Source organism: Leuciscus leuciscus, assembly GCF_965113295.1.
Source record: "Leuciscus leuciscus genome assembly, chromosome: 7".
In the NCBI taxonomy this organism is placed as follows: Eukaryota; Metazoa; Chordata; class Actinopteri; order Cypriniformes; family Leuciscidae; genus Leuciscus; species Leuciscus leuciscus.
Window position 1 is genome coordinate 38,474,665 of NC_138731.1, and position 27,626 is coordinate 38,502,290.

Consider the following 27,626-nt stretch of genomic DNA (forward strand, 5'->3'; position numbering starts at 1 on the left):
TATGGTAAAACCAGAGCCATAGAGAGAGAGAGTTGAGACACTCCCATAGACCTCCGTTGTAAATAATGGCGGCGCTTTTAACCGCCTACTTCCGGGATATGAAGATCGGAATAGTTCCAAACACTGTCATTTGGGCGTTGGACACCATTCACTTACATTGCTGCGCGTCGAGTTGTTCCAGAGTTAAGTTGCCGAAATATCGACCTCTTTTGAATTGTCAACTGTCTATATTGTATCAGAGGCCCTTTGCGATGCTTATACTGGTCTTCATTTGTACATGCACAGCGTAATTATTTATATTTTATGTTGGTTGTTTCAACCAATTTTCAAGCACTGCCTGCTAGCTAACGTTAGTTAGCTAGCGCGACTTCGTCAGCTAAGAGTTCGGTAATGAATCGCTACCACCTTTATAGCAACTTTTATTTAATTTAATTTTTTGGGATATACTAACTTTTCATTATGTTATTATTGTCTTGAGTGAAGCGGCTTGTGAGAACAATGCTGGACCTTTAGGATTGTTATGGCCATCACCAGTCCTGTCTGTTTCATGGATCATCTGCCCCTGGTTTTTGTTTTTCTTGTTCACACACAAGCACACATTTTTGTTGTCTGTCATTGTTTAATAAAAAATATTTTATTTGAAAACCTTCATTTGTATCAGCCATGCTTAAATTCGTTTTTAATCTGTTATAGTTTTGATAATGTGTATGGCCTTAGTCTTAAAATAATATTCTTAGTCTTAACATGATCATGTTTCACGTTGTGGTCCTGGGGATGGCCACTTTCATCAGAAGAAGTGAGCTAGCTTCTAAGCGAATTCTGAACGGACCGCCACGGCAGACCTCTTTGCGTGATCATGAAGGTAGGCTAATGGCTGAATCAAAATTTATAAGCAAAATCACGGGAATCAATAGCCTAATACAGCCCAGTTGTGCTAAAATAAATATCATGAGACGTCCATCATCAGATGAATGATATGGAAAAGTTAAGTTAGAGCCGCTAAAGCCAGTGCTACTACCCATGCGAACATGAACACTAAGCTTTTCCCTCCAAAAATATAGCTTAAAACTTATCTCCAAATGCAAAACTGACATTAACAAAATGCAATAATGCAATAACAGCTGAAAAAGTACTTGGGTGTGTGTTTTATTTTATATTTACCGTTCAATAATGCAATCGCTGCTGTCTGTCCCATAGAAGAACATGACAGCCAGCGTACGTTTTGGAACTATTGGGGCTTACATGAACCACGTGACAGCCATAGCGGCGACATCAAAGAGTGTCGCAACTCTCTCTCTCTATGGCTCTGGGTAAAACCAATGCCATACTGTTTGGATCACTGTGTATCAAGTGCTGAGGAAGATCCAGAGCTGACATTTAGATATGGCAATGGGCGTTTCATTTCACAACAGACTGGGCAGTCTGACCAATCAGAGCACAGTAGGCTCTCGGAAAGGAGGGGTTTACAGAGAATGGATCCTTTATCGAACCATTTCAGATACTGTGAGAGAAGAGGTGTTGCTGCAATGTATATCATGAGAAAATTCTGGATGCATGTAAACTTATTATAGGAGACCTCCAAAATAAAACAAGAAGCCTTTAAAATAGCATAACTTTGACACTTTGAAGTATCACAAAGTCTATGACTTCTGAAATGATGCCAATAGTTTCATTTTTGGCTAAACTATCCCTTAAAAAACCCAACTCTATTGTTTCTATTAAACAGCAGATCATGGGAAATATGTTAATGCTATACCACAAAAGTATAACCATATACTAAGTGATTTTATATTTAGGCTGCAAAGCTACAAAGGAAATCAATCGCAGTGGACGGACACATTCCCCGGAGAGTCAGACGTTTCATTAGACTAATGGTACAATAATTACTTCCCACTTGAATCCAGCAAGTTGCAGAGGAAAGCTTGGAGACCAAACAGCAATGGATGGAAAACAGGTGCCGATTTGGTGGGCTTTTGTCTTCTTTTTCTATTACCATCTCCCAATTCTTCAGCTAACCTAATCCATGTGTAACACTTATTGGAAGGATGAAAATGAGTTTTGACGTGAGGCTTGGAAATTTGATTCAGAGCCAAAAGGTACAATTCTCTGAACTCCAGAGTCCAGCTGCAGGTTTTCACCATGACATCATCTCCGAATAACATCGTTTTAGGAAAATTGATTCCAGATAACCCTTGGAGTGAGTTTCCAAGGGAAACCACAACTATTGGCTTTCTCTTGTGGACTTTGATTGGAATTTACATCCAAGAATTTATTATACACCTCTCCAGCATTCCAGAGAGTCAACCACTTATTCTCAGAAACATTCAGCATTCAAGAGCATTTAAAACTGGATTAAGGGTCAGGCACCTATTTTTGAGGGGTTTACCAGTGGCAAACTGGTAAAACTGTACCTCACTTGGTTCCATAGACTAGACTTTACCAACAACTTTATAACTTTAATATCCTTGCAGTTTATTACTTAAATGTGCTCTAGGAACTTTGGCCTCCCTGTTGCCATCTGTAATTGAAATGTGTTATGTCGTTCCAAACCTTTTTGACTTTCTTTCTTCCCTGGAACACAAAGATGAAATAAAAAAAAATAACAAGGAAAGTCAATTGTTTGGACCCCATTGTGAACCATCCCTTTAAGAATAAGCATAGTCTAGTCATGCCTGCTAAATCATGCATCTATATTTGCAATCATGCAGAAAGCTCATGCAAAATGGTATTACTCTGGAAGAACTCAAGCTCTGGTTCAGTGAACTGCAACTTCCGGCTACATTCAAATTCACCGTAGGGAATCTGAAGTCGACACAGTCTGACAGCCAGAGCTTCTAATCTAGATGCTCAGATGGCGCTTAACTCATTTTGGATGGCCACTCCTGGTAAGCAGTAACACAGAGAAGCAGAATATGCGAGTCTCAATAGATATTGATATAGTAATTTTGCAAGTTATATGCACATTATCCTTTCTTCCTGCCTCCAGTCTTCATGTAGGCTATTCAGCATTACAACAGAGGCGCTTAAAATGTTCATTTTATGAAAATGATAAAACAGTACAGCTGCAGTGCTCATAATGCCAATGTATAAAAAAGTATTAGATCTGCATATAATGTACATGATTAAAGGCAGGGTGGGTGATTTGCGCCGGATTTGTTTTTTGTTATGCTAGTTGAAAGTCTCTTCACATCCCGATAGCAATCACTAAATTAAGTGGTCTTAATGTGATTATATGTATTTATATCGTCTGTCGAAGGTGTAGGACCATGAAATGTTCGTCCAATCATAGACTTCGTTCCAAGGGCTACGATAGGATGTCCTACCTGCCTGTCAACGTTTTTACATACCCTCACATCACACGTCATCAGCAAGATACACAGATGTCAGCGTCAGCACCGCAACTGCAACCGCAACCGCAGCCACCTTTTACAGTTCCTCCTGAACCAAAACAACATGTTGACGCTCTGTTCATGCCATAACTACTGTAATTTGAAAGAGGTGGAAACCCGTGAGGTTATACTCGGAGCGGTTCGTGACTCGAATTTATGCGTTTCAATGGCAACACTATCAACGCCGAAATGAATCTCCAGCAGTCAGGTGGTACAGGTCAGTGCTCTTTAAGTTATGTATGTTCATAGTTATTTTAATGTTATTGCTTTGAGACATGAGGTAGTTTAACACCGCCTCTCGTGACGCTTTTCTTTGCTCCCTGCTGTACGCGTTCATGCGTTTTGAAGGAGGCATGGCTTTGGAGACGTTCTGAAGGGAGGGTGGGATCTCATGCTTTCATCTCGCTATTGCTAGCCTCTCTGAAAATTACATACCCTACCTTTAAGTCAGAAATTTCTGATTGATTTATTTATTTTACAGAATAAAGTTTATTTCATAAATAACATGTTACTTAGAGACTGATATGTTTGGCTTGTCAAAAATGTTTACATTCAGCTGTCACAAATTCGTTGACTTTTAAAAGTCAAGTTAATTTTTTTAACATGGTTTTGATGCACAAAGTTTTTTTTTTTATTGTCTCGTATAACCTTCTTTTATTTAAACCCATGCAAATGCAGATACTGCTGTAAATAATAGTGAAATTCCTTCTGATTGGCTGATGATCTTCTGATTGACTAAATCCATAGAGGTTATAAAAGGTGACAGTAAGTGTTATGAATAGACCCAATCTATTGTATCTGTCAGCTGAGCAGCCTATTATTCAAAGCAGCTGGTCAGGCAGCAAAATCCTTTATTATTAATTCACCAAAAAAAAGAAGACATTATCAGCTGTTCACATCTATTTCTGAAATTAAGCCTTTTAAATTGAATACATCCAATTTAAGAACATGAATATCCTTTCTTTGCATCTGAGTTTTATCGCTTTCTCTTGAGGGTGAAAGTGAAGGAAACTCATTAACAAAAGAGGTTCATTTCTCACAGTGATTTCAACAGGAACAGTCACTGCTGCAGCACCAATCAAATATTCAACTTAAACTTTTGTTGGAGGATTATGACTGAAGTTGACTTTTATAAGATTAACTATTCCAGTAGTGCAAACTGTTTAACTTGGAATTTACCTCAGAATTTAGTTCCAGGTTTTGGAGTCTAAACAAAGGTCTTAAGCATAATAGGATTGCAGGGGTAAGCAGTGCGTCACCAAAGCACACTTGAACAATGCTTTAGAGGGGAAAATGAATTACATGAGCCAAGACTTGCATAACAGCACACTAAATGAGAGAGAATGAGCTCTTCTAGATCATAACACACATTTTGACTCCTGAAAGGGATGCAGACAATCACTGAGAGCTTAATTATCTCAGCAAACCAACACAACTACTGAAAATCCCCACAAATCAGAGAAATCTTCTGGAAATGTTTAGAAAAAAATCTAATTTAAACTAATTCTAATGAAAAACATAATGTGTTTTTAGTTTACTAGTAGCTACAATTTTTTTTTATCATTATTACTGGCCACATTTTCCAATAAGGCTATTCATTACAGCGATACTACCACAGTTAAATCATGTCATGGTAGCTTTTTCACAAAGGAGACAAACTGAAAACCATGTTAACACAAGCTTTGAAATGACATGAATCAAATGTGATTCTCTAATCCAAGGGCATCACAGGCTCTTTCAGGCATCTTGTAGAGTAAAAGCTGACAGTAATGGCTCGCATATGGCGGAGGTCTCTTTTGACCAAGAACAAACCACACAAAAGCTTGGCAAAGTGCATGTGAATGAGCCACCAGCTGTTTCTCACCATAATTCCACAATCAGGCATCAAGAGAAGACATTTGTGGTGAGGATCAAGCCATAATGCCTATAATAAAACGCAGAGAGGATGTTCATCACACGCAGGTCTCAACCTCCATGCTGTGGTGAAAAGATTCATGTCAGATTTAACAGTTTATTAAGTATTCTTCAAATAGCACAAGACCAACATTGCAGTGTCACTGTGACATAGGCTGCCTTCATGTGCCATCGGAATTAACTCGTAAATATGAGTTTCCTGTAGGGGTGGAACGGTACATGTATTCGTATTGAACCGAGACGGTACGGGCGTCACGGTTCGGCGCATGAATACACACGGAGAATACACGGTATAAAAATAAATAAAACTCGCGTGCAAATTAATTAATGTAATGCGGAACTACTGTTAAATACGCAGGTTCTTTAGGGACACCTAATCTGTAGCTCCGCCTTAGCTCTGAAGCTCCGTGGCTATAACTTATGGGCTATAATCATAGACATAATATCTATGGCTATAATCATAGACAGGCTATAATGGACAGGCTGCGATGTCAAGTTTGCAATGCTGGAATATGTTGTGTGTGTGCCTGCGTGCGTGCGCGCGTGTGTGCGCACGTGTGTGTGTGTGTGTGTGTGTGTGTGTGTGTGTGTGTGTGTGTGTGTGTGTGTGTGTGTGTTCAGAGAGGCGCGGGCGCGATCGAACAGTGGAAACATAAAAACATACTCATTTTGTTCATTGGACATCATTCAAACTGCAAAGTGTTTACTTATATTTGTGTACACTCGTAATAAAACACAACATTGTGCTTTTGTCAAACTGTAAACTCTTGTCAAACTGTAACCTACAACTGTCACCCAACATAGCAAGTTACACATTCTACATTGATTAAAAGAAAATCAAATTTGTTTTTAATGGTAGTATTATTTTATACAGAAATAAATTATTTATAATTCAGATATGAATAAAGTTAGTGTTATTAAAATTTTAAGGAAAACAAATATATTGATCTGAAATATAGCAAATGAATTTTAAATTCATTCAGGTACAATTACCAATCATATCTCAAGGTCTTTTTGTCTTTTTATTAATTTAATTAATAAACTAATTATATAAAACTATTGGCAATGCACTACAAATAAACTGGTTCTATGCCTTTACTTTATTAATAAAACTTATTTTAAAAAACATTAAAACTTAAAACATTTATTTTCCTTTGGTGGAACAGCCTACAGACATGCACAATAAAAAAAAAATTGCCTTCTACATTTTTGTTTTGCTTTTCCCTCCATTGTACCGAACTCGTACCGAACCGTGATGTCTGAACCGAGGTATGAACCGAACCGTGACTTCTGTGTACCGTTCCACCCCTAAAGAAAATTGGATATGAAGGAACTCTCATGTCGTATTTACCACTGGAAAGCTCGGGATAATTTTGATACCGGAGTTCCCGAGTTGGGCGTGCCATAAACTTTAAACATGGCGGAGGGGCGAACGATCGCTTCTGTGACTGGTATTCGTATTTCCACAACAGCTACATCGCCTTGTCTCGTCAATGGCTGTCAATGAATGGGGTGCTAAATATAATTTTGGCTTTAATAAGATTTGCCAGTAACCCTTTACAATAAGGTTTTATTAGTTAACATTAATAACTACATTAGTTAACATGAATTAATAATGAACTCCACTTCTACAGCATTTATTAATCTTTGTTAGTGTTAATTTCAACGTTTACTAATACATTATTAAAATTAGTTAATGCACTGTGAACTAACATGAACAAACAAAGAACAGCTGTATTCTTATTAACTAACGTTAACAAAGATGAACAAATACAGTAACAAATGTATTGCTCATGGTTGGTTCATGTTAGTTAATACATTAATGTTAAAAAATGAAACATTATTATAAAGTGTTTCATCGATTCTCTTAATAAATAGGCAAGAATAAACCTGGTGTCCTCCATGATTCCTGTTCTTTCTGACAACAAACCTTTAATGCGACAATCTCATAAAACACAACTTCAGAAATGGGAGATAGGAAATTTCCGATAGCAGCAATAATACACAGCTCATTGAACTCTGGGTAAATCCTCACATTTGACCATTTATGTCAATCATAAAGTCACCATGAAACCAAACATTGACTATTCTTATTTTTTATGGAATATTGCAGCATTTATTATAAATGATTTATCAATACACATCATTCTAAAAAATATATATAAATGAATGTGCCCTCTTAATATTTAATCAAAATAACTCATCAAATCATCTATTCTCTTCTGATGACGTGTGTCTGTCATGAGATCACAGCATTAGCAAACCAGAACAATTCAATGATCTAATCAATTTCTGATGGACAAAATCAAGTCCCGTCCTACATTAAAAAAAAAATCTTGTTCGAGAAGCTGTTTAACTCAGATAAAAAAAAATAAAATAAAAATATTGCAGCTTACATTTCATGCCGACTTTAAACGTCTTTCTCAGTCAAACCTAAATACAGACATTGAATTATAAAACGAATAGTTCTGGTTCTGCAATCTGATTCACATACAGAAAATCAAACCGGTTTCTGACACCTTATATAATAAACTCTTTTTAACCACCAATGTATTTTACCATATTGCTGTTGCCGCCATTTAAGCAATAAGTCAATAAGGATATTTGTTACAGTGATTTTACCACAATAAGTCGATTTTAGGTGTATTTGTGGTAAAAAAAAAAAAAAATAATCACTATAATTTATGCCCTCAAGCGTATTGAAACATGTTTACACATGTTTGTAAATTCTTAATAATCAAGAGACCGTTATATTTGCTCACATTTATAATGAATGGTGGAAATCTCGATCGGTACTCCATCGGTAATGTGCATGTGTGCAAATGTCCAAATCAATTAACATCAGCTGTGATCTGAGACGACTGAGACTGCGTGCAGAGCGGCTTAGAGTAATGCATCAGTAACACTGGTGCAGCATCTGTGTTTGCCGACTATCAATGCTGAAATCTTAATTGCTGCAGCACTACTGCAGCAATGATGAAGTAACAACATTAGAGATAGTTTTCTCCAGAGACTCTGCAGATGAAAAGACAGAGATACGAGCTGACAGGGGCCTCGTAGGACCGTGTGGCAAACAGATCACAGCGAAAATAGAAAAGCCCTGTAGAAATTCGACATGCTGGGGAAATCATATCTCGCCATTATTTTCTAAGTTGAGGATATGTGAAATGAAGTGATTTCAATTGATGAGGCTAATCCAATTTAATGAAACTGAAAAGGTGGATAAAGGCTGCTTTGAAAATAAATGGAAGTAGAAAGTTGAAGTGAATCATCAAAGAACCATTCTTACATGAGCCACTATTGGATTAGGGCGATAGATGAACTACTGCATATTTACTTTTTTCGGCAGCATTAATGGCTATATTGACTCACATTTTATCTCATGGCCAGGGTGCTTTTTTAATGATATTTCTTCTTACAACTGCTGATAAGATGAAAAGAAGCAATTATAGTGGAAATAAATCGTATGAATGAGTCTACAGAAAGGTCATGGGAAAAAACTGCCCAGCTTGGAGCTAAAACATTTGAATTTGATTCACATGAAGCAGCTGAAATTTATCTTAAATCAACTCACTCTATATTCCTCTCTATATTCCATATCTACTCGTAACGAGTACTTTTCTCAGTGAAGATTCATGAGCCGGACAGAAAACAAATTAAAGAGCAAAAAGGGATAAAAACACCTGCCACTGTCCTTTCAAAACCAATCTCTTTGAACTTTTAAAAAGAACAATTCTCTACAAAAGTTGTCCTGGGTGAACCACATTTCATTTGCATTTCACAAGACTTTATATATAGTTCGGAAGCCATGCAGACTGTATTTTTTAGTTTTGCTTTATAGATTTTTATGGACCAACATTTTTAATGTTTAAATGGCTGATAACCAATTTCCACAAACATTTTTAACATATTATTATTATTATTATTATCTATTATTATTAATGTAAGGAATAATTGACAACAGGCCGTTGAATTATTAGAAAAATAATGCACACCCGAGGTGGTAATGCGGTCACGACGCGAAGCGGAGTGGCCGTTACACCTCGGGTGTGCATTATTTTTCTAATAATTCAACGGCCTGAAGTCAATTATTCCGCTTATACTACAGTTACCACACCTCGAAACATTGTTCAGATTATGTATTTCAAGACGTTTGTAAAGTTTTTGTCATTAAAACGCTCTTGTATGTAGGACAAATTTCTTACGCATCTAATCCCATGCCTCCGTTACTAATTCCAAAACGTCATTTCAGAGTTAGTAACGGAGGTTTGAGCCGCTGATAGCAGACTAATGCTGGGGACACACGACTCGCTGACACATTCTCTGACTGTTTTCATCGACTGCAGCAGATTTTAAACACCGACTTTGAACACAGACTGAACGCGCTGAACACGCGTTTGGTCATGATCAGTCATAAGTATCAAATTACATTCATAACCGGCCTTAAAGTGTGTCCCCGGCTTTATGCAGTTATTAATGCAGTTATTAGAGAGAGATGTTGCAATAATGAGACAGAAAAGCATGTGCGTCAATATTATTATTTATTCATTAATTCAATTCGTTTGAATTAATTCGTTAATTCTTTTTTTTTTTCTATTATTGACAGATGACAGTAGACTAGCAAAATAAATGAAACCCAAAGCCCTTTTAACAAGTAGGCCTATCAATAATTATTTATTTGTTAAATTATCTGCAATAAATATCCGTGCTGCAGGACTATCCATTTATTTAGCCTATATTCAGGTTAATTTTCTATTGATTATAGATAGGACTTTATAGTTTATTTATTCAAATTAAACTGCATGTTTCTATTGATTGTGAAGCTAGACATTGAAAATTGCAGATCAAGCGCAGGGGGCGAAATGCTTTTTCTTGTTATGAATTGTATCCTATTTTCCGTTATTACAGTGGACTACGCGAAGTGATATGGAACTGTAATGCGGTCAAGACCTGCCTGGAACTACTTTAGCCGTGCGTTTCCCTGAAAATAATGCACACCTTAGAACGTTCGTCAACCAATCAGATTCAAGCATTCAACGGCCCTGTAGTATAAGCAATAATACTAAATGGTCCCAAGTTTATTGCCATCTTTGTTTTGAGCTAACTGTTCAAAAACAGTAAAGACATTTATAATTCAACCCTGGTTAAAAAAAACACAAAAAAACCCCGATTTCAAATAAATTGTGGTACTTCAATCATCAAATAATCCTGAAAAAAAGTATACTTGTTTTCAAAAAATATTAAGCAGAACAATTAAGCACTCCAAAATGAATAGATGTAAAAAGGCTAAAAAGCAGTTTATGCTAAAGGTACAGTATATTAAATAAGCAAGGGCCGCAAAACACCAAGCCAATGGTCGGCCTTGGGCCAACGTTGGGCCATCGGTGAGCGTCTGTCGGGCTAGTTTGTTCCACACTTCAGCTCTAGTCGTGCTCACATCAGTGTGTTGAATCGGCGTCGGGGCCATCAGTGAGACAGATCGCTCTGATTGACTGCTCAGTTTAACAAACAAGTCAGTGCACAAGAATAAAAGCGAAAGTGAACTAAGAAGTCAAGACGGCACAGACAGAAGGCTGTTCTAATGTTACGTCATCTTAACGGAGCACTCCAATATGCAAATATATTCATGACAACATGGGCCGCCTGGAATGAAGAAAGTGAACAGCATGATTGATATTCAAAATGCAGAGGACAAGGATTGAGGACACGCAACAGGAACGAGCGCAACTGACAATGAAAGCACACTGTAAGTGATTAGTTGATTTATCAGCGTTTTAATATGCTCTCGTTCATAGAGATTTTTAGACGGATACCGAGGCTTTTTAGGTTGGGTAGAATCTGCAATCTCTGACCCAGTTTGTTTGCTGGCTGCAATACGCTGTGTTTCCTGCCAAATGTCATCCCGGGGTGTCGAAATACTATTGGGTGAACTGGCAGTGGGCGAGATCACACAGACCAAAACAAAAACAGACCTTCCAACACGGAACGCACATTTCAAAGTAAAATAACTGGCTGTAGAAATGTTTTTCAGAGAAACGAGTATGTGAACTCAGCATGTTTCCTAAATATCTGCAAACATATTATGGTATTTTTATGCTTTAGTCGAGTGAAAAAGTTACATACAGTACCTTTAAGTTACTTTGGTTTACGCAAGAACCATTTTCAGGTATAGAAACGTACCTGTTGAATACAGTCGTTGGACACTTCCCTAGATGGTGCTAATCATAACCTTTAGACATTTTACATAACTGATTTAGTACAGTATAAAAGTATGAATATGGGTGAAAACGATTATCGGACAAGCTCTATTTGACAGCTGTAATGACTATGAAACGTCCTTGAATTCTTTTTGTGTTCTACAAAATATAACAACATACAAGATTGGAACAATATGAGGGTGAAAGTAAATAATGACATGATTTTCATTCTTGAAAGTGTCCTTCAGTCAGCTGGGGATCAGAGTTCTTGTGAAGGGGAAAAACATAAGGACTCAGCGTGCCAAGCGATTACGGAGGAAAAGAGGCAGAGATCGGTTTGAGGCGGCTGTGCGGTCTGAAGGGAGAAATCGATTAGTGGAGCTAATAAAATCATGCTCTAAAAGCCGGCCGACTCACCGCGGCTCTGCTGACAGACAGCACCTTTACGCGGAGTGCTTATTGATCTGCCAAGGAAGTTAAACTTCATGTGCATTGTCAGCCACACACACTCACGTGATGGTTGTAAAACACTCTCACACATAACAGCGGTGCATTTCAGAGACAAGTGCACACACATTCATGCTGTGTGTTTCCCACATAAATACAAAACTGTGCACGAAAAGCCATTATATGAAATTAGATGGCGGTAATGAATCGTGCATTTCTCAGCACTGACAGTGATTCCAGAGAATTAATGCAATAATGCCCTTGGTGTCTCGGTTGGATGGTTAGCCCGCTCTCTGGTTGTCATTGTGGTGTTTTATCTCACACAGACACCTTGGCTTTTCCGATACTGCATCAGGGCTAGAGAAAGAAAGCAGCCAATCCTGGCAGTGAACCACAAACTGACCATTGCAATAAAAGAGCCTGTAAACAGGGGAAAGAGAGCAGGGATCAAATGCAATTTCATGCCTTCAAAGCACACTTCAAAAACCAAGAAGAGCTGTTTGGAGTCCAAGAGTCTGATAGGGAAAACTTATTTATTTCTGTGACACTCGTTTGATCGTGCCATCAATAAACTAACCTTTTGAAAGAGATTCTGATTTTTCTCCATTCATCCGTGTGCCAACATGAGCGGCCTGAAACTTGATTGACCACTACAAATGCAACCTACAACTGGACATCTTTTAATTCAGAAGCAGGAGCTTCAATAAAATCAGATACAACCATTTCTGCTTAAATCGAAGTGGGAAGAAAAGTAAATTTTTTTGTGGTAGTTGTGGTTCAAATCGTACGCTCTTATCCTTTCAAAAGCAGGTAGATAAAACACAACTAAATGTTTTTAACAGTTGAACTTGATTTAACTAGCCATCTTAAATGTGATTCTCAAGACATGAGAATCTAAAAAAAGTAAGAAACAATGCAACAATTAAAGACTTATATGTAAATATACTAAGAATAAAAAACAGATATATACCAGAGGTTAATTAATTTGCAAAATATACAAAAGTATTCAAAATGTTTTGATTTCCCAGGGAAATCAAACCCATTACTTTGAATTGGAATTGTTAAAGCCCTGCTCGCTACAGATATAAAATATTATAATGATAAAATATTATATTATAATATGTAAATACAATATAATATTATCAGGGAAGTCAGGCTGTACCACCATGTGCCAAACATACACCACAAGTCTCCAAATACCACTTTCTCTTGCCATTTAAAGGAGGGAAAAATCTGTGGACTGGATTACCAACATTTGGCTGGTTAGCATGGTTAGTAATACCATTCTAGCTGCGAAAATCATCTTACTCCATTGAGAATCATTAAAAAGTACAATAGTTGAGTATTGTGATGAAAAAAAATATTTTGCACACAACATACAAATTTCATATATTTCATTATATTATAGTAGATGTTTGACCAGCGAAAATGTTTTCCCCTAAAAGTGTGAAATAAAAGAATATAATAATAATAACAATAATTTCTGTCTTTTAACGTCACAACTCAAAGGGGAAAAAAGGGTTTCAAACTGTGTGTGTTACCCAGTTCCAAAAACTAGTTAGCATTATCCTGCCACTTCAAAGTGGTTAGTCACATGGCATTCACAGCTCAGATGATTGGCTCAAAGATGCCACCGAGATGGCAATGCTAACTGAAATCTTCCTCCATGGTATTATAAACCTCTTCTTGTGGATTACCTCCTCATCTGCATGAAGTGAATTGTACTATAATCTGCCTCAAATCCATGATTTGCTTCATATTGAGCGAAACAAGCTGAATTCTCTCTCTCCCGTTTCACCTGATCCCAGCATCCTTCTCTCCATGTCACACTCCATTGCCTCACACACACACGCACAAGAGTGTGTCTGCTATGCCTTCCAGATACAGACAGAGACATGGAAAACTCCTGCCCCCTCCCTCGTCTAGTCCCCACGCTGCCCTGCCACTGACCTGAAGGATGGAGATGACTTATGGATGAATACGCAAAAGCATCCACAACTCTGTCACGATGCTGTGTTAAAAACAGGGCTTCCGATTTAATTAAACAAACTTGCCTTAAAACATTATTTACTACATTAGAAATGCCACAACCAATAATCAAGAGCAGAAATAAAATGCTACACTGTCACTTACCCATGTTTAGGTTTCATTTAGGTATCAACTTTGTCTCAGATGCCTAAAATTCCATCAGCTCAGATAATGCTGTCTTATTCAGTAAGTCAGTAAGTCCATATTGAGATTCCTCAACTTAGATGGGGACTTTTAGTGTCTGGTGACAAATCTGATCTTTTCTGAAACTCTAAAGACGACAAATATGAGATTACTGGGGAGAAGAGAAACATCTGAGACACAAAAGACGTGTGCAAAGTCTCCATTTGCTCTCCATTTAATCTCACTGCGGTCTAGGAGAAACAATTGAGACATTAGAGAGATCTCCTTTGCATTTTTCTTTGGCACACATCCTGCTGCTAGAAATCATTAAGATTAATCTCAAAGTACTTTGTCTACAAACAACATCCAAATGTGACCACAATGTCATCTTTTATTTATTCTGCAAGTGATAAGAACATTAATACGTGAAAAAACACTGCAAATTTGTAACGCAAACTGGATTGCTCACCTCTGTTGAGAAAGCTGGTCCACATTTTCACAAACAGTGATGTATTCAAATGACGACAGTCAAAAAACAAAACAAAACCGTGAGCGTGAATCCCACAGATTGTGCGGTGCTTTGAGACCTGCTACAGCGCCTCAGTCTCGTGTCTTATAATCTGTGTGACAATAGTCTTTAAGATCAATAGTCCCCCTCTCAGTGGACTCCCAGAGTCTCTGGCACACAAAACACACACAGGTTCATACACCCATGAGGTGGAGGGGAAGAGAGAAAAACTGTGTCAGCCGGCTAATTACCTCGGGTCATTGATGCTCATTCACTGTAAAGGTGCAGACCACATATTTTTCACCATAAGGCATAACACATGAGAAAACACATAATTTTTCAGTATATTTTCTTCCTTTAGACTAGCAGAGGCAGCAGTATGAATAATGCTAAATTACTATTTCTTCATATATGTAATGAATAACTCATTTACATGGGTCAATGGTTGGTTAAAAAGCCACCAAGTTCTTAGAAGTGTAATATTTCATTTTCAACAAAAAGTGATTTAATGAAAAATGTAAATATGCATATGTAAACTCGATTAATCATTAAAAGATTGCAATCTTGATTCAAACACACACGCGCTCTTATTCCTAAATGACAATAATGATTCCGCTATGTCTGTGTGTGATCCGCATTGTCTGGGTGTGATTGTAATTTCATAGGTTTAAATATGTGGTGCTTCTCATCCAGTGTCCAAGTTCTTCAAACCACTTTTAGAACCCCCACCACAATCACCTCAAATAGGTATGTTCCACGCTCCATGCATTATAATATATGAATACATTAAAACAAAAGCAAATAAAAACAACAACTGAAACAATGTCACAGCACTGAAACTATCTAAGGAGCAATGACAGGCTTCTGCTGATGACTGTACTAAACCAAATGACACTTTCATCTCATCCCTGTCCCTCAGAAAGGGCCTTGTCACAAATCAGAATGATTGGCGATCTGAAAGGACCCGGGACGTGAGAGAGAGAGAATCAGATGGACGGGCCCTGCCATTGGAGGTGACAAAATGAATGGAGAAGTGGCTAGCACAACCTGACACTCGTGAGTAAACGGCCATGCTGGCTAAGATAAATGTGTGAGTATATGTCACCGGATGAGCCCCGTTACCCCACGGCTCAGAAAGCTTCAAGCAGCTGCCAAACGACATTCTAACACAGCATGTAACTGAATATTTCAGCCCTGTTACACGAGCCACCAGTAATGTCACACTGGGCTATCACGGTTACATCTAGTCATCGTTTCCAAAGGCTAGCATCACCTGTTTGTGTGTGCTTGTGTGTTAATTACAGAACAGTGACTATGTGTTCCACTGATGACCACTGGCTGAATGAGATGGATGTGGAAATAATCTTTATTTAAGCCGCACAACTACAGAGAATTTGATGCAAAACATATTGAGTACATGAACAGGCTCTGTTCCAAAACAAAGTGGACTGCATTGATGTATACTGTCTTCTAAGACAGCATGCTTTACTATAACTGAAATAGAAACAACTCTGTGGAAGCTCCTCGGTTTCACTAACTGTTTGTGTTAGCGTATTGTTAAGCAAATTATGTGGTATACTAATAAACACAAAAACACACAAAAGACAAAACATATTTTTAGAGTTTTTGAATCACGAATAAGGAAGTCTTCTTGGGGTTATTATATTTGAGAAAACATAAATTAATGTTACCATGTCAATTAAAATGAAAAAAACATTTGATCACCTGTGATATAATTTGCTGTTATAATTTCCAATTATGTATTCAAAGTATTCCATAGAGTATATTTCTGGCTTTATTCCTGAACTGCACATACTCCAGCTCAAGAGCTCCACATAATCTAAACAATGAACTGCCTAACAACCCAACTCATAGACAAATCTGCCGGAGCATAAGAGGAAATTATTCATGCAATCATCCGGTGAAATGCCGAGGGTAAAGCCATTAGGCTTAAATCCATTGTTAATGAAATGTCACACCTCTGGTGTGGAGTCCTGCTGTGTTCCTCATTTACGTTCCTCTCCATCTCTTCTGTATCTGTGCTCAGGTCAGGCCAGCTCACTGCGACAGGAGTCAGACAGGAATACTGAAAGGGTCTGTCGTTTTATTTACAACGCAATAGAAACCCCAGGAAAAATAATGATTCAATAAACATTCATCAACGCACACATCGGTTATGGTAAACGGAAGCTCGAGCATGCTTGCGAGAACCAATGAGGTCCATTCTTGTGTTACGCAGCACGCTTGAGCTTCTGCAAGAACCAATGAGGTTCATTCTCGTGTTACGCAGCACGCTTGAGCTTCTGCAAGAACCAATGAGGTTCATTCTTGTGTTACGCAGCACGCTTGAGCTTCTGCAAGAACCAATGAGGTTCATTCTTGTGTTACGCAGCACGCTTGAGCTTCTGCAAGAACCAATGAGGTTCATTTTCGTGTTACGCAGCACGCTTGAGCTTCTGCAAGAACCAATGAGGTTCATTCTTGTGTTACGCAGCACGCTTGAGCTTCTGCAAGAACCAATGAGGTTCATTCTCGTGTTACGCAGCACGCTTGAGCTTCTGCAAGAACCAATGAGGTTCATTCTCGTGTTACGCAGCACGCTTGAGCTTCTGCAAGAACCAATGAGGTTCATTCTTGTGTTACGCAGCACGCTTGAGCTTCTGCAAGAACCAATGAGGTTCATTTTCGTGTTACGCAGCACGCTTGAGCTTCTGCAAGAACCAATGAGGTTCATTCTTGTGTTACGCAGCACGCTTGAGATTCTGCAAGAACCAATGAGGTTAATTATTGTGTTACGCAGCACACTTGAGCTTTTGCAAGAACCAATGAGGTTTGTTCTCACGTGTCAAGCAAATACGGCTGCGCTTCTGTTTATGTGCGCTTATCGATGTCTATATGTGAAAAAAAGCCTTAATTCAATCTGTTCATAATATAAAGCGATCGTGGACTGTCAATGGAGGGACAGAAATCTCTCAGATTGCATTAAACATATCTTAATTTGTGGTTCTAAGATTAATGAAAGTCTTATGAGTTTGGAACGGCATGAGGGTGAGTAACTGATGAAAATTTTTCCATTTTTGAGTGAAATAACTAACAAAGTTATAGTACAAAAGAGTTCTCTGTTTCTCTCGTCCAGTTTGTGAAATGGTGCTTGCTTTTAGATGTAATCACACAAAACAGATTTAAGCATAACGATGAGCATGCATCTGAATAACAAACAACAATGAAAATAATTTAAATATCTTTTGTTTACCTCCAAACATATGGGCCAATTTTTCTGCTTCAAAGGGAGAGTAAAGGCTGTTTTCAAGAACAAGGCACAGCATATTCAAAGAAAAAAAAACACACCAAACTAATCCCAGGCTACTTATTTTACAATGCAGAGCATCAGGTCATGGCGGCAAATGAAGATAAGGTGCCTGCAGCATATAAACAAACAGAAAGCAAGAAATTCATGCAGCACACACACTCTCAACAACCTCACAGCCATAAATAACTTTTCAAACTGTGTGTGTGACCCAAACAATTTCTCTCCAGGATATATTTTGAAGGTTAATCTAAAGGAGCTGGACGGGGCAGGCAAGTTCGTTCACGGACACACAGACAAATGTAAACCCACATGGAAAACAGGCCGACGGGAAGGACGGGCCATCTGCTGGGAGGCGTGCACTGGCCGTCCTAGACTCATCAAACGCCTGTTGGGTGGGTTGTCTCACCCTCTGTCTTTGTGACAGAAACATGTTTGATGGAGTTTGAATAGCAAATCGTCCGTGCAGAGTTGCACTCACATGGAAAATTGGATCTGAACATTTGCATAATTTTTCTTGCTCAAACAGGAGGTGATTATTATTTTTTTGCGTTGTTTGTTTGCAACTGGATGCTTTTCTCATATGTATGACCTACTCTACACCTGGAATTATGCATGCTTCACAATCGGATAGAGCTTTACCACATTAAAGCCAGGTGTAAATGCACTTTAAGTAAGATGCATTGCAGTTAGACCACTGAATTCAAATGTGGTCAGTGATGGATTCTAAATTCAATGAAGAAGGTTAAGAAGGAAGAGAAGAAGAAGAAGAAAAAGAAGAAGAAGAAGGAGGTGAAGAATAAGAAAAAGAAGAAGATGGAGGAGGAGGAGGAGGAGAAGAAGGAGGTGAAGAAGAAGAAGGAGATGTATACGTTTTTTTATCATTATTTTGTGCGGGGAAGTTAGATCAGGTCTTTATCCAATGGACATGCATTGGATTCTAAGGTACACTTAAGAAAATCCACATACTGTACTATCCGGAAACATGATGCATGTTAATGGTATGTGTAAAACGCATATGTTCATGAGGGAAGCCCCCAGGGCGACAAGCTCTCACAGCTTAACTCTGAGAGCCTAATTTTCCCAGGTTGAGGTGAGGGCCGTATTCAAAACATCATGTGAGAACGCCGCCTCACACCCCTGCTGCTCTAAATAGTATAAATCTTTCAACAGGGACCATTAAAGTTTCATTCTGGCGATGGTCGTACCTCACGAACACGTCATGACTCATCAACTGAGACTACATCACTGTGAGGCGCCCGCATTTCACCAGACGGCAGACGACTCTCAAATGATTTATGGCATTTATTCATCAACACGCTGCATAATTCAAGCAGTTTCACAAATGAGTTTATTTACAACAACAAAAAAACGTACATTTTTGTCTAAAATCTAATGTTCTTTTGTGAGGTTGTTTACATTACCTTTTAAATGTGGCCTATAACACCAGTTTGAACAGATGACCTAAACTGACCCGCCTGCATAAAATACCTTACACTGACACTTTCATTGGAGGTAAACAAATACAGTGAGGCAATGCCCGTGAAGCTTATGTGCACATTGTGCAGTGGAGGTTGGTGTCAAATTGCATGCTGATTAATTATGAGGGCGGGAGGCAAAAAAGGGGCAAAATTTAAATAATACATTCTATGGAGCCTCAAAAGTACAGGATGGATGGAAGCGTGATCTGAACCAGGAAAAGTGGGACGATGTAAAAGCATTCACACACAATGAATTTTACAATTTGACTATGTATGTCAGCATCTTTCTGCAAGGCTTATGAATCATGAAAATGTTCAAGTTAAACTGACATAAAATGCAAACAAATTTCAGCCTGACTGTTTGCATGAGTGATAATTTGGCTTGTCTAAACAAGCAACACTTCTACTGTTCACTGGTGAAAGGTTTGGGGTCAGTTCTGTTTTTTTTTAAATATACTTTAATTCAACAAGGATACATTAAATTGATTATAAACGACAGTAAAGACATTAAGGCCTGGTTTCACATACAGGGATTAGATTAAACCAGGATTAGGTCTTAATTCAATTATAGGATACTTAAGTAGCTTTTATAAAAATATTATTTTTTGCAGCCTTGGTGAGACTTTCAAAACATTCATGATCTAAAACTTTTAAACAGTTAAGTATATATGTAAAATTATTGCATTCAGAATGAAGTACTGGCACTAACTGTTTTATAATTAAATGTTCATCATGTTAATCTACAAATACTGTACATTTTGCACCATTCTGTGTAATAAAAAATTAAAATTGAATTGATCAAAATTGAAAAAGTCAGACTGAAGGCAAACATTTTGCCTTTAAGGTTACAACAGCTTGTCACTAAGGCAGTAATCTTAAAAGGGACATATTTGTACCATAATTACTTCTAAAAGGTTCATAGTAGTACCTTAATGGTACATACTAATATGCACCTTTTAGGGGTAAATAAGGTACAAAGATGACAAGTAACCAGTGGCAAGCTAGTACCCCTAAAGGAACAAATTGTGCACATTTTCTTTTTCTGACAGTGATCCACAATATCATCAGAAAAAGCCCCCGGATCTGTGACACATATGATGAGGGAAAAACACATTTGAACCGCACTCGGCTGCGCTGTGAATGTAGCTTATGTTTGTTTTAATCTGAGGTAGTTCTGACAGAATCAGAGTAGACAGGCGTGAGCTATGATGATTCAAAGAACAGGAAGAGGGAATTTGTCTGGCTTATTCATGTCATTAGTCATTATACTTTTTGGCCACTTTATCAGTGGGAGTGTCAAGAGTGGAACGGAAATGATGGTGAAAGGGAACAGAAATTGGAAATATAACTCTGCAAGACTTTGACAGGTTATTATGTTTACAAATATCATTAATCTTAGTTAAAAATATGATCATCTTCACCTGCAATGAACTCTGCAGGCCATAATGATGAAAACGTTTTCAAGATGATAGCACTGCCATCTAGTGGTCACTAGTGCTCTGACCACAACAAGAGCATGATACATGGTCACACACATGCACAGACTACAGAAATGTACTCAGTATGTAGTGAGTAAATGAGGTGCCACGTTGGCAGAAATGCTCTCAATAATCCATCAAAGTCAGCGCACAGATGTGAGGAGCGAGCTGAGCTTCTTTCTTCAACAGACCTGATCTACTGTCAGTCAACAGGACACCACAGTAAAGCGCAGCACATCCTCCCTGCTGTAATTACATATGTCCGGCTCAGACTACAGCAAATAATGAGCAGCCTGCTTAAAGATTCAGAGCCACTGACACCAGTGTCCAACTCAAACGGGCTCAATCAATCACAAACACAGACGCTCTTCTGACTTCATTTTACAAACACAGAAGCTATTCAACAGATAAAGTGAGCATGAGAGATTTATGCAGGATTCCTTCACATTTTCCATTTAAAAACTCCATACTTTTTCAGACTCAAATTTTGACACATCAGTTTGATACTGTAAACGTGGTTTAGTGTTGCACGATCACCAAATAGCAAAGTACAGTCTGATTTAGATGACTGTTTGCTCCCTTATCTATTGCTGGTTTGAGTGGCACGAGCACAATCGTTTTAGTGAAGTTTAAGAGAGACTTGCTCAAGGTAAAGACAAACAGTTTTGGGTAATGAAAATGTGCGCTTGGAATTCATTCATTCTGATTCTAAAATCACTAAAGGATCACAACATTTTTGCCACGAAAACACACTGCTTGTATGATCAATTTATTTTTTAGAAATTCCTCATTTTATATTTTAGAAAACCGAATATGTGCAATAGTCTTGAAACACATTTTTTTCCCATACTGTTTTTACCCCCATGCTTATCCAGGCCTGGAAATTACTTTTCCAAACTGCGTAGGAACCATGTTTATGTTATGTTAGTATGATAAATAATATAATATAATATAATATAATATAATATAATATAATATAATATAATATAATATAATATAATATAATATAATATAATATAATATAATATAATATAATATAATATACACACACATAACTATTTATACATAAAGGGATACTCCACCGTTTTTTCATATTAAACTATGTTATTCCCTTAACTAAGACGAGTTGATACATACCTCTCTCGTCTCAGTGTGTGCACTCAATCGCTCTGGTGCGCGGCGACACTTTCATAGTACTTAGCTTAGCCCAGTATATTCAATGGTATCTAACAGCAATGAATTTAGAAGTGACCAAACACATCAACGTTTTCCCTATTTAAAAACAGTTACATGAGTAGTTATACGACCAAGTATGGTGATACAAAATAAAACGTGCCGCTTTTCTAAGCGGGTTAAAAAGGATAACTATAATGTATGGCAGAATAGCACTTTTGGGAGTAATTCGACTCGGCGCAGTAAAAAGTCACGCCTGATCCTCTTCCTCTCACTTCTGTCAATAGTGTCACCATACTTGGTCGTATAACTACTCGTGTAACTTTTTAAATAGGGAAAACGTTGATGTGTTTGGTCACTTCTAAATTCATTGCTGTTAGATACCATTGAATATACTGGGCTAAGCTGAGTGCTATCAGAGTGTCACCGCGCACCAGAGCGATTAAGTGCACGCACTGAGATGAGAGAGGTATGTATCAACTCGTCTTAGTTAAGGGAATAACATAGTTTAATATGAAAAAACGGTGGAGTATCCCTTTAAGATTGTTACATTGTTTTCCTACAAAAAAAAAAAAAGCATAAAAAAAAGGAATATATTGCATATTGGGGGGAAGGGTGCAGGGGAGTACTCAGTTGTTATAAAACAATGTCTAATAATGTCTAAATAATGCTAAAAATAGCAATTGTCCTACAAAGCTTCATTTTCTTTATGCAACATGCAAATTCTTTTGAAATATTCAAAATACATTCAATATGATCTGTGTGCAACATAAAAATGTAGAAAATGTTTTCATTATTTTAAATGTGCTTCACGACAATTATATATTTTTTTGTCCAAATTATGGCTTTACGGGCAAAACAAGAACAAAAATATTTTTAAGGTTTTAAGAAACACATTAAGGTTCTTTGGCACAGTACTAGCTAACCTATTATTTTAAATAGCAGTTGAGGCGTTTACAGATGACTGCTTTAAATACACCAGCCCCTGCAGCTCTTATTGCTGTTTATTGAAGCTCCATGGAACACTAGAGATGCTCCCAGAGAGAGAGAGAGAGAGATGAAAACACGTGACATCCCCTGAGCAGCAGCTGTGTGGGGAAGATCAAACATCACCTCTGCTTTTCACACACCCATATATTTAAAAAGATAATCTAAATAAATCACTATTACATTCACACGCACATATGGGCTGACGTACAGTACATAACACCAGCTAAAAGTATTAGCTGACAAACGAAAATTGATGACACACTTACAAACACAGGCAAACTACGCACTTGCATCAAGTTATACATGACAATCTCCTCATTTCGAGAGAAACGTGATGGCCATATTCACACTGCTGATAAATATGCTTGTAAAACCCCTTCTGAGTGCTTAATCGTGTTCTGTTCACACAGAGTTTGGTTATGAGTTTATTTATTTACAGGAGTGGAAATTGCATTTGATAACCAAATTCATTACAGAAAAATTGAAAACTGCATATTAAATCTGAACAGAATTTCACTATACAGCTACTTGCAAATGCATTGATCGCACTCTCTTTTGGACAGTTTCTGGAAAATCAAAGAAACTGAGGGGTGTGTCTTGACTCATTCACAATTTGATATCAGACTCCACCATAGGTTCTTCCACCAGCAATAACAGCAACCCATACATCATAGTTGACAGAGTGTATGCAGCTTAAAAGCATAAACAAAACACATTGCCTATGTTGATTTACCAACGGTTGACAAATATTTATATTAGGGTTGGGGAGGGGGAGGGGGAATCAGTTTAAAATATTGTGATATTTAACCTCATGAACCTCATATACATGTATCTATCAAGAAACACTAAAATCCAATGCAGATGATAAAAAAACAAGTTCACAAAAGCTTGCAATATGCTTCGCATAACTACACTACCATTAAAAAGTTTAGGGTTGGTTATGGTAAGATTTGTTTTAAATGTGTTACATCTCTTATGCTAACCAAGGCTGCATTAATCAAAAATACAGTACAAACATTAATACTGTAAAATATTATTGCAGTTTCTATTTTAATATATTTTCAAATGTAATTTATTCCTGTGATGAAAAAGCTGAATTTCCAGCATCATTACTCCAGTCTTCAGTGTCACATGATCCTTCAGAAATCATTCTAATATGCTGATTTGCTGCTAAAGATAACATTTTTATTATCAGTATTGAAACAGTTGTGCTGCTTAATATTTTTGTGGAAACTTCTTTGATATCAAAAGTTCATTAGAACAGCATTTATTTTAATACATAACATTAGATCAATTAATGCATCCTTGCTAAAGAAAATAATAAAGAATTCACAAACTTTTGTGAAGTGTAAATATAAACAATCATGATAATATCACATTGTGGCTCAGAAATGTCAATATAATATCATGTGGCCAGATTCCCATCCCTACCAGTCTCTAATTTCTTATGTGAAAAAATGTATAGCCTAGCTAACATCAAACAGACATTCATGTTTCTAATTTATATTAGATTATCAATTCATCAACCATCACAAACGGTATGATAATTTAGGGGATTTAAAAGAAGTTTTCACTCCCCAAAGATTTCACTGTCTACACTTCTCTTACGTTTAATAGTAGAGTAACGTCATGGTGGGAAAATACCATATCTGTGATTCTTCATAAGCGAAAGCACACAGATTATTTTACCAGCATTCATAAAGTCATGAAATTCACTATGACATTGTAGACCTTCTAATAGTGCAATAAGCTCTTCAAACTGAACAAAAAATTCCATTTTGCTTAGGCCGCCCCTTCAAAAGAGGCAAAGTTTTCCCATGGAGTCCAACCAGGTCTGTCTAATGTCTGTAGCCTGTATGCTACTTTTCCACCAATCTAATGAAAGTTTGGTCACCACCGCTCTGACACTGCACTGGAAGCCACAGTCTCGCCTGCCAGTCCAGCACCAACTTCTCACAGATCCTCTGCCCATCTTGCATCAAAGCAACCCAAAATGTTTCCCAGGTAACATGCAAAACAAGAGCGTGTTTGTTTAAATATGAAGAGGTAACCTGGTATGCATCTGGATCCTATTCATAAACTGAATGAGCCATTAATACAGGTTCTTTTTCTTTTTTTAGTCTCAACAGTTCCACCCACCAACCAGACTGTGAACACACTGATAAACTGTCACTTACTGGTCAAGTGCAGTTGCTGCCATTCGCACCAGTTACACATGCCAGCACCACCACAGGCCTGTTAAAGACACACATTATCCTTGAAAGTCCACGTGAAAAGCATACTTCAGAAAAAATAAATAAAAAATCCATTATTTGTCAGAGACTCCCAAGAGGTTACAAAAATGATGCACAAGCCTCAGTACTGCTCCGGGACAAAAAATCCCCAATGACTGCAAGAGTTATTTTAAATGTTCTCTAGCTGAGTGTTTTTGTGTGCGTATGTTTGTGTTATGATATTTTGTGCATAATTTACATATAAAAAATATATTTGAATATGATGTTTTTCGTATGTAACACCCACAATTGTTCAGATTTAGAATGTATTTAAGTTCAAGTGTTTGACGAATTGTGTTTTTTTATGAACCAAATCAACGAAGTGGTGTAAGTGGTCTCTGTAGTGTCTAAAGTTCAGGACCTGAAAGTGGAAGGTTGCCTGTTCAAGCCTCACAAAAGACGACCGTGTCACAGGTGTGCCCCTGAGCAAGACACTAAACCTGAGGTTTCTTCAGGGAGATTGTGCCTGGAATAAGTGTGCTTCTTGCTTTACTAAATGGTAGCTTGGATTTGGAAGTTATAGTTCACTCAGAAATTAAAGGTTGTCATCATCATCATCATCATCATTTATTGTTGTTCCAAACCTGTATGGATTTTTAAAAACATTTTTTTTTTATAAAAACAGTATCCTGGCCACTATTTTCAACATAGTGAAAAAGGACTGGACCTACAAAATTACAAAAAAGCATAATAAAAGTTTACCGAAATCATGACTTGAGAACTATGTTGCGAGTTGTGGCAAGCAGGGCGTGGCCGAGAGTTATGAGGATCTCCTCCGTGAGGCTCGAGATGAGTGTGGTGTGCAGGTGACACCCATTAGCACTCACACCTCCGGCCCGCTCCGTTTCCACAGCTCTCGGCCCCGCCATGCTTGCCACACGAGTCTTCTGAAGTCATTCAATATTTTGTGTGATCAACAGACCATGACCATAAACATGACCATGACCAGACCATAAACATGTAAACATGCGATTCAGTAAATTCGAAATCGAGATTCAAATCAGTTTGATTTGTTCGTTAGCATCATTAGCCAACTATGGTAAAAAGTTCTGTCGTTATCAACATAGTTCAATGATTCTGTGCTTCTAGAAGCCATATTTCCAACGAACATTCACAAACAGCATCGCAAACTTGTGTGGTTGGAACTACAGCTCTCGACTTGTCTGTTTACAAGCATAGTTTCTTGTTAGTATGACTTAAATAGATTATGCTTTTGAGGAAAATAATGCCATGTTCATTATTTACAGCAATAATATGATGTCAAACCAATTTATTTGCAGAAGCTTTTAATCCAGCAGCTGTGTGACATCATTATCAAAAATTCTATATTGTTGAACCAACATGGCACGTGTGACAAAGTTATTGCGGGAAACATTTGTGACATGCTAGTTAATTTCTCCAATGCAATGCACCGTACTATGATAGTTATGCCAACGAGTTATGCTATTTTATGGGAAACACACACCAGATTGCTCTGTGAACTGGATCAACTGATTCAAAATTGGTTGTTCATTTTCAGTGAATAATGATTCCTTTGTGTAAGGAACAGAACGAAATGTATGACTTCAGAAGTCTGGAAATCAAAGTCAACATGTCATTATAGACTGTTTTGTGGTACTTTTATGAAATCTTTTTGTAATTTTTGAGCTTGACAGACCCAAAATTTGGCTTATTTTGTGTTTGACAAAATAAATTAAGTCATACAGGTTTGGAAATTACATGAAGAGGAGTAAATGACGACAGAATATTCATTTCTGAGTGAACTATATGGCTTTAATAAAGACACCTCTTTAAAAATGCCACAAGAAATGACAAGCTAGGCCCTCTGAGTCAAATGCTAACTCAGGGCGCATTAACATCAGAGCTGTTTACGCCTGCATGGAGGAAAGCATTGGAGGATTCACTCCCCTGGGTTAAGGAGGTCTTACCTTGACTGCCACCGCTGCTGAGAGAGTGTAGTGGAGTGGAAGCCGAGCTGACGCTTGCCGTGGGCAGCTCTCCTTTATTCAATTGTTTGACCCTCTTGAGGTGAGACTTGCCATTGTAGTGGACCTGGGCCTGCGTGGCGGAGTGCAGCTGGATGTTGCAGACTTCACAAAGCGAGTAGAGCAGCTTCTTCTTCTCCTGATGGAGCTGCATGTCCGCGTTTATATTGCTAGGCTCCTTTACCTCCATGCAGCCTGCGATGGCGAAGCACAGCTGTCCATTTTCTATTAGCTGGGTGGGACTCAAGGGTGTCTTCATACCTGCGGGAGAGCAAAAGGATGAGGGTTAGAAGCATGGAAAGTGTTTAATCCAAACCAGGACTGGCGATGACT

The 27,626-nt window shown here is 37.8% G+C and overlaps 1 protein-coding gene across 4 annotated transcripts in view; it reads right to left on the minus strand.

Annotated features, from left to right (window-relative positions):
• znf385b (zinc finger protein 385B) overlaps window positions 1–27,626 on the minus strand; it is a 130,015-nt gene that overhangs the window by 74,194 nt on the left and 28,195 nt on the right. For all 4 annotated transcript variants that reach the window (XM_082176686.1, XM_082176687.1, XM_082176685.1 and 1 more), the window contains exon 2: window positions 27,237–27,554. In XM_082176686.1, the coding sequence (XP_082032812.1) occupies window positions 27,237–27,552 (316 nt within the window). In that variant the 5' untranslated portion in view covers window positions 27,553–27,554. The remainder of the gene's footprint in view (window positions 1–27,236; window positions 27,555–27,626) is intronic.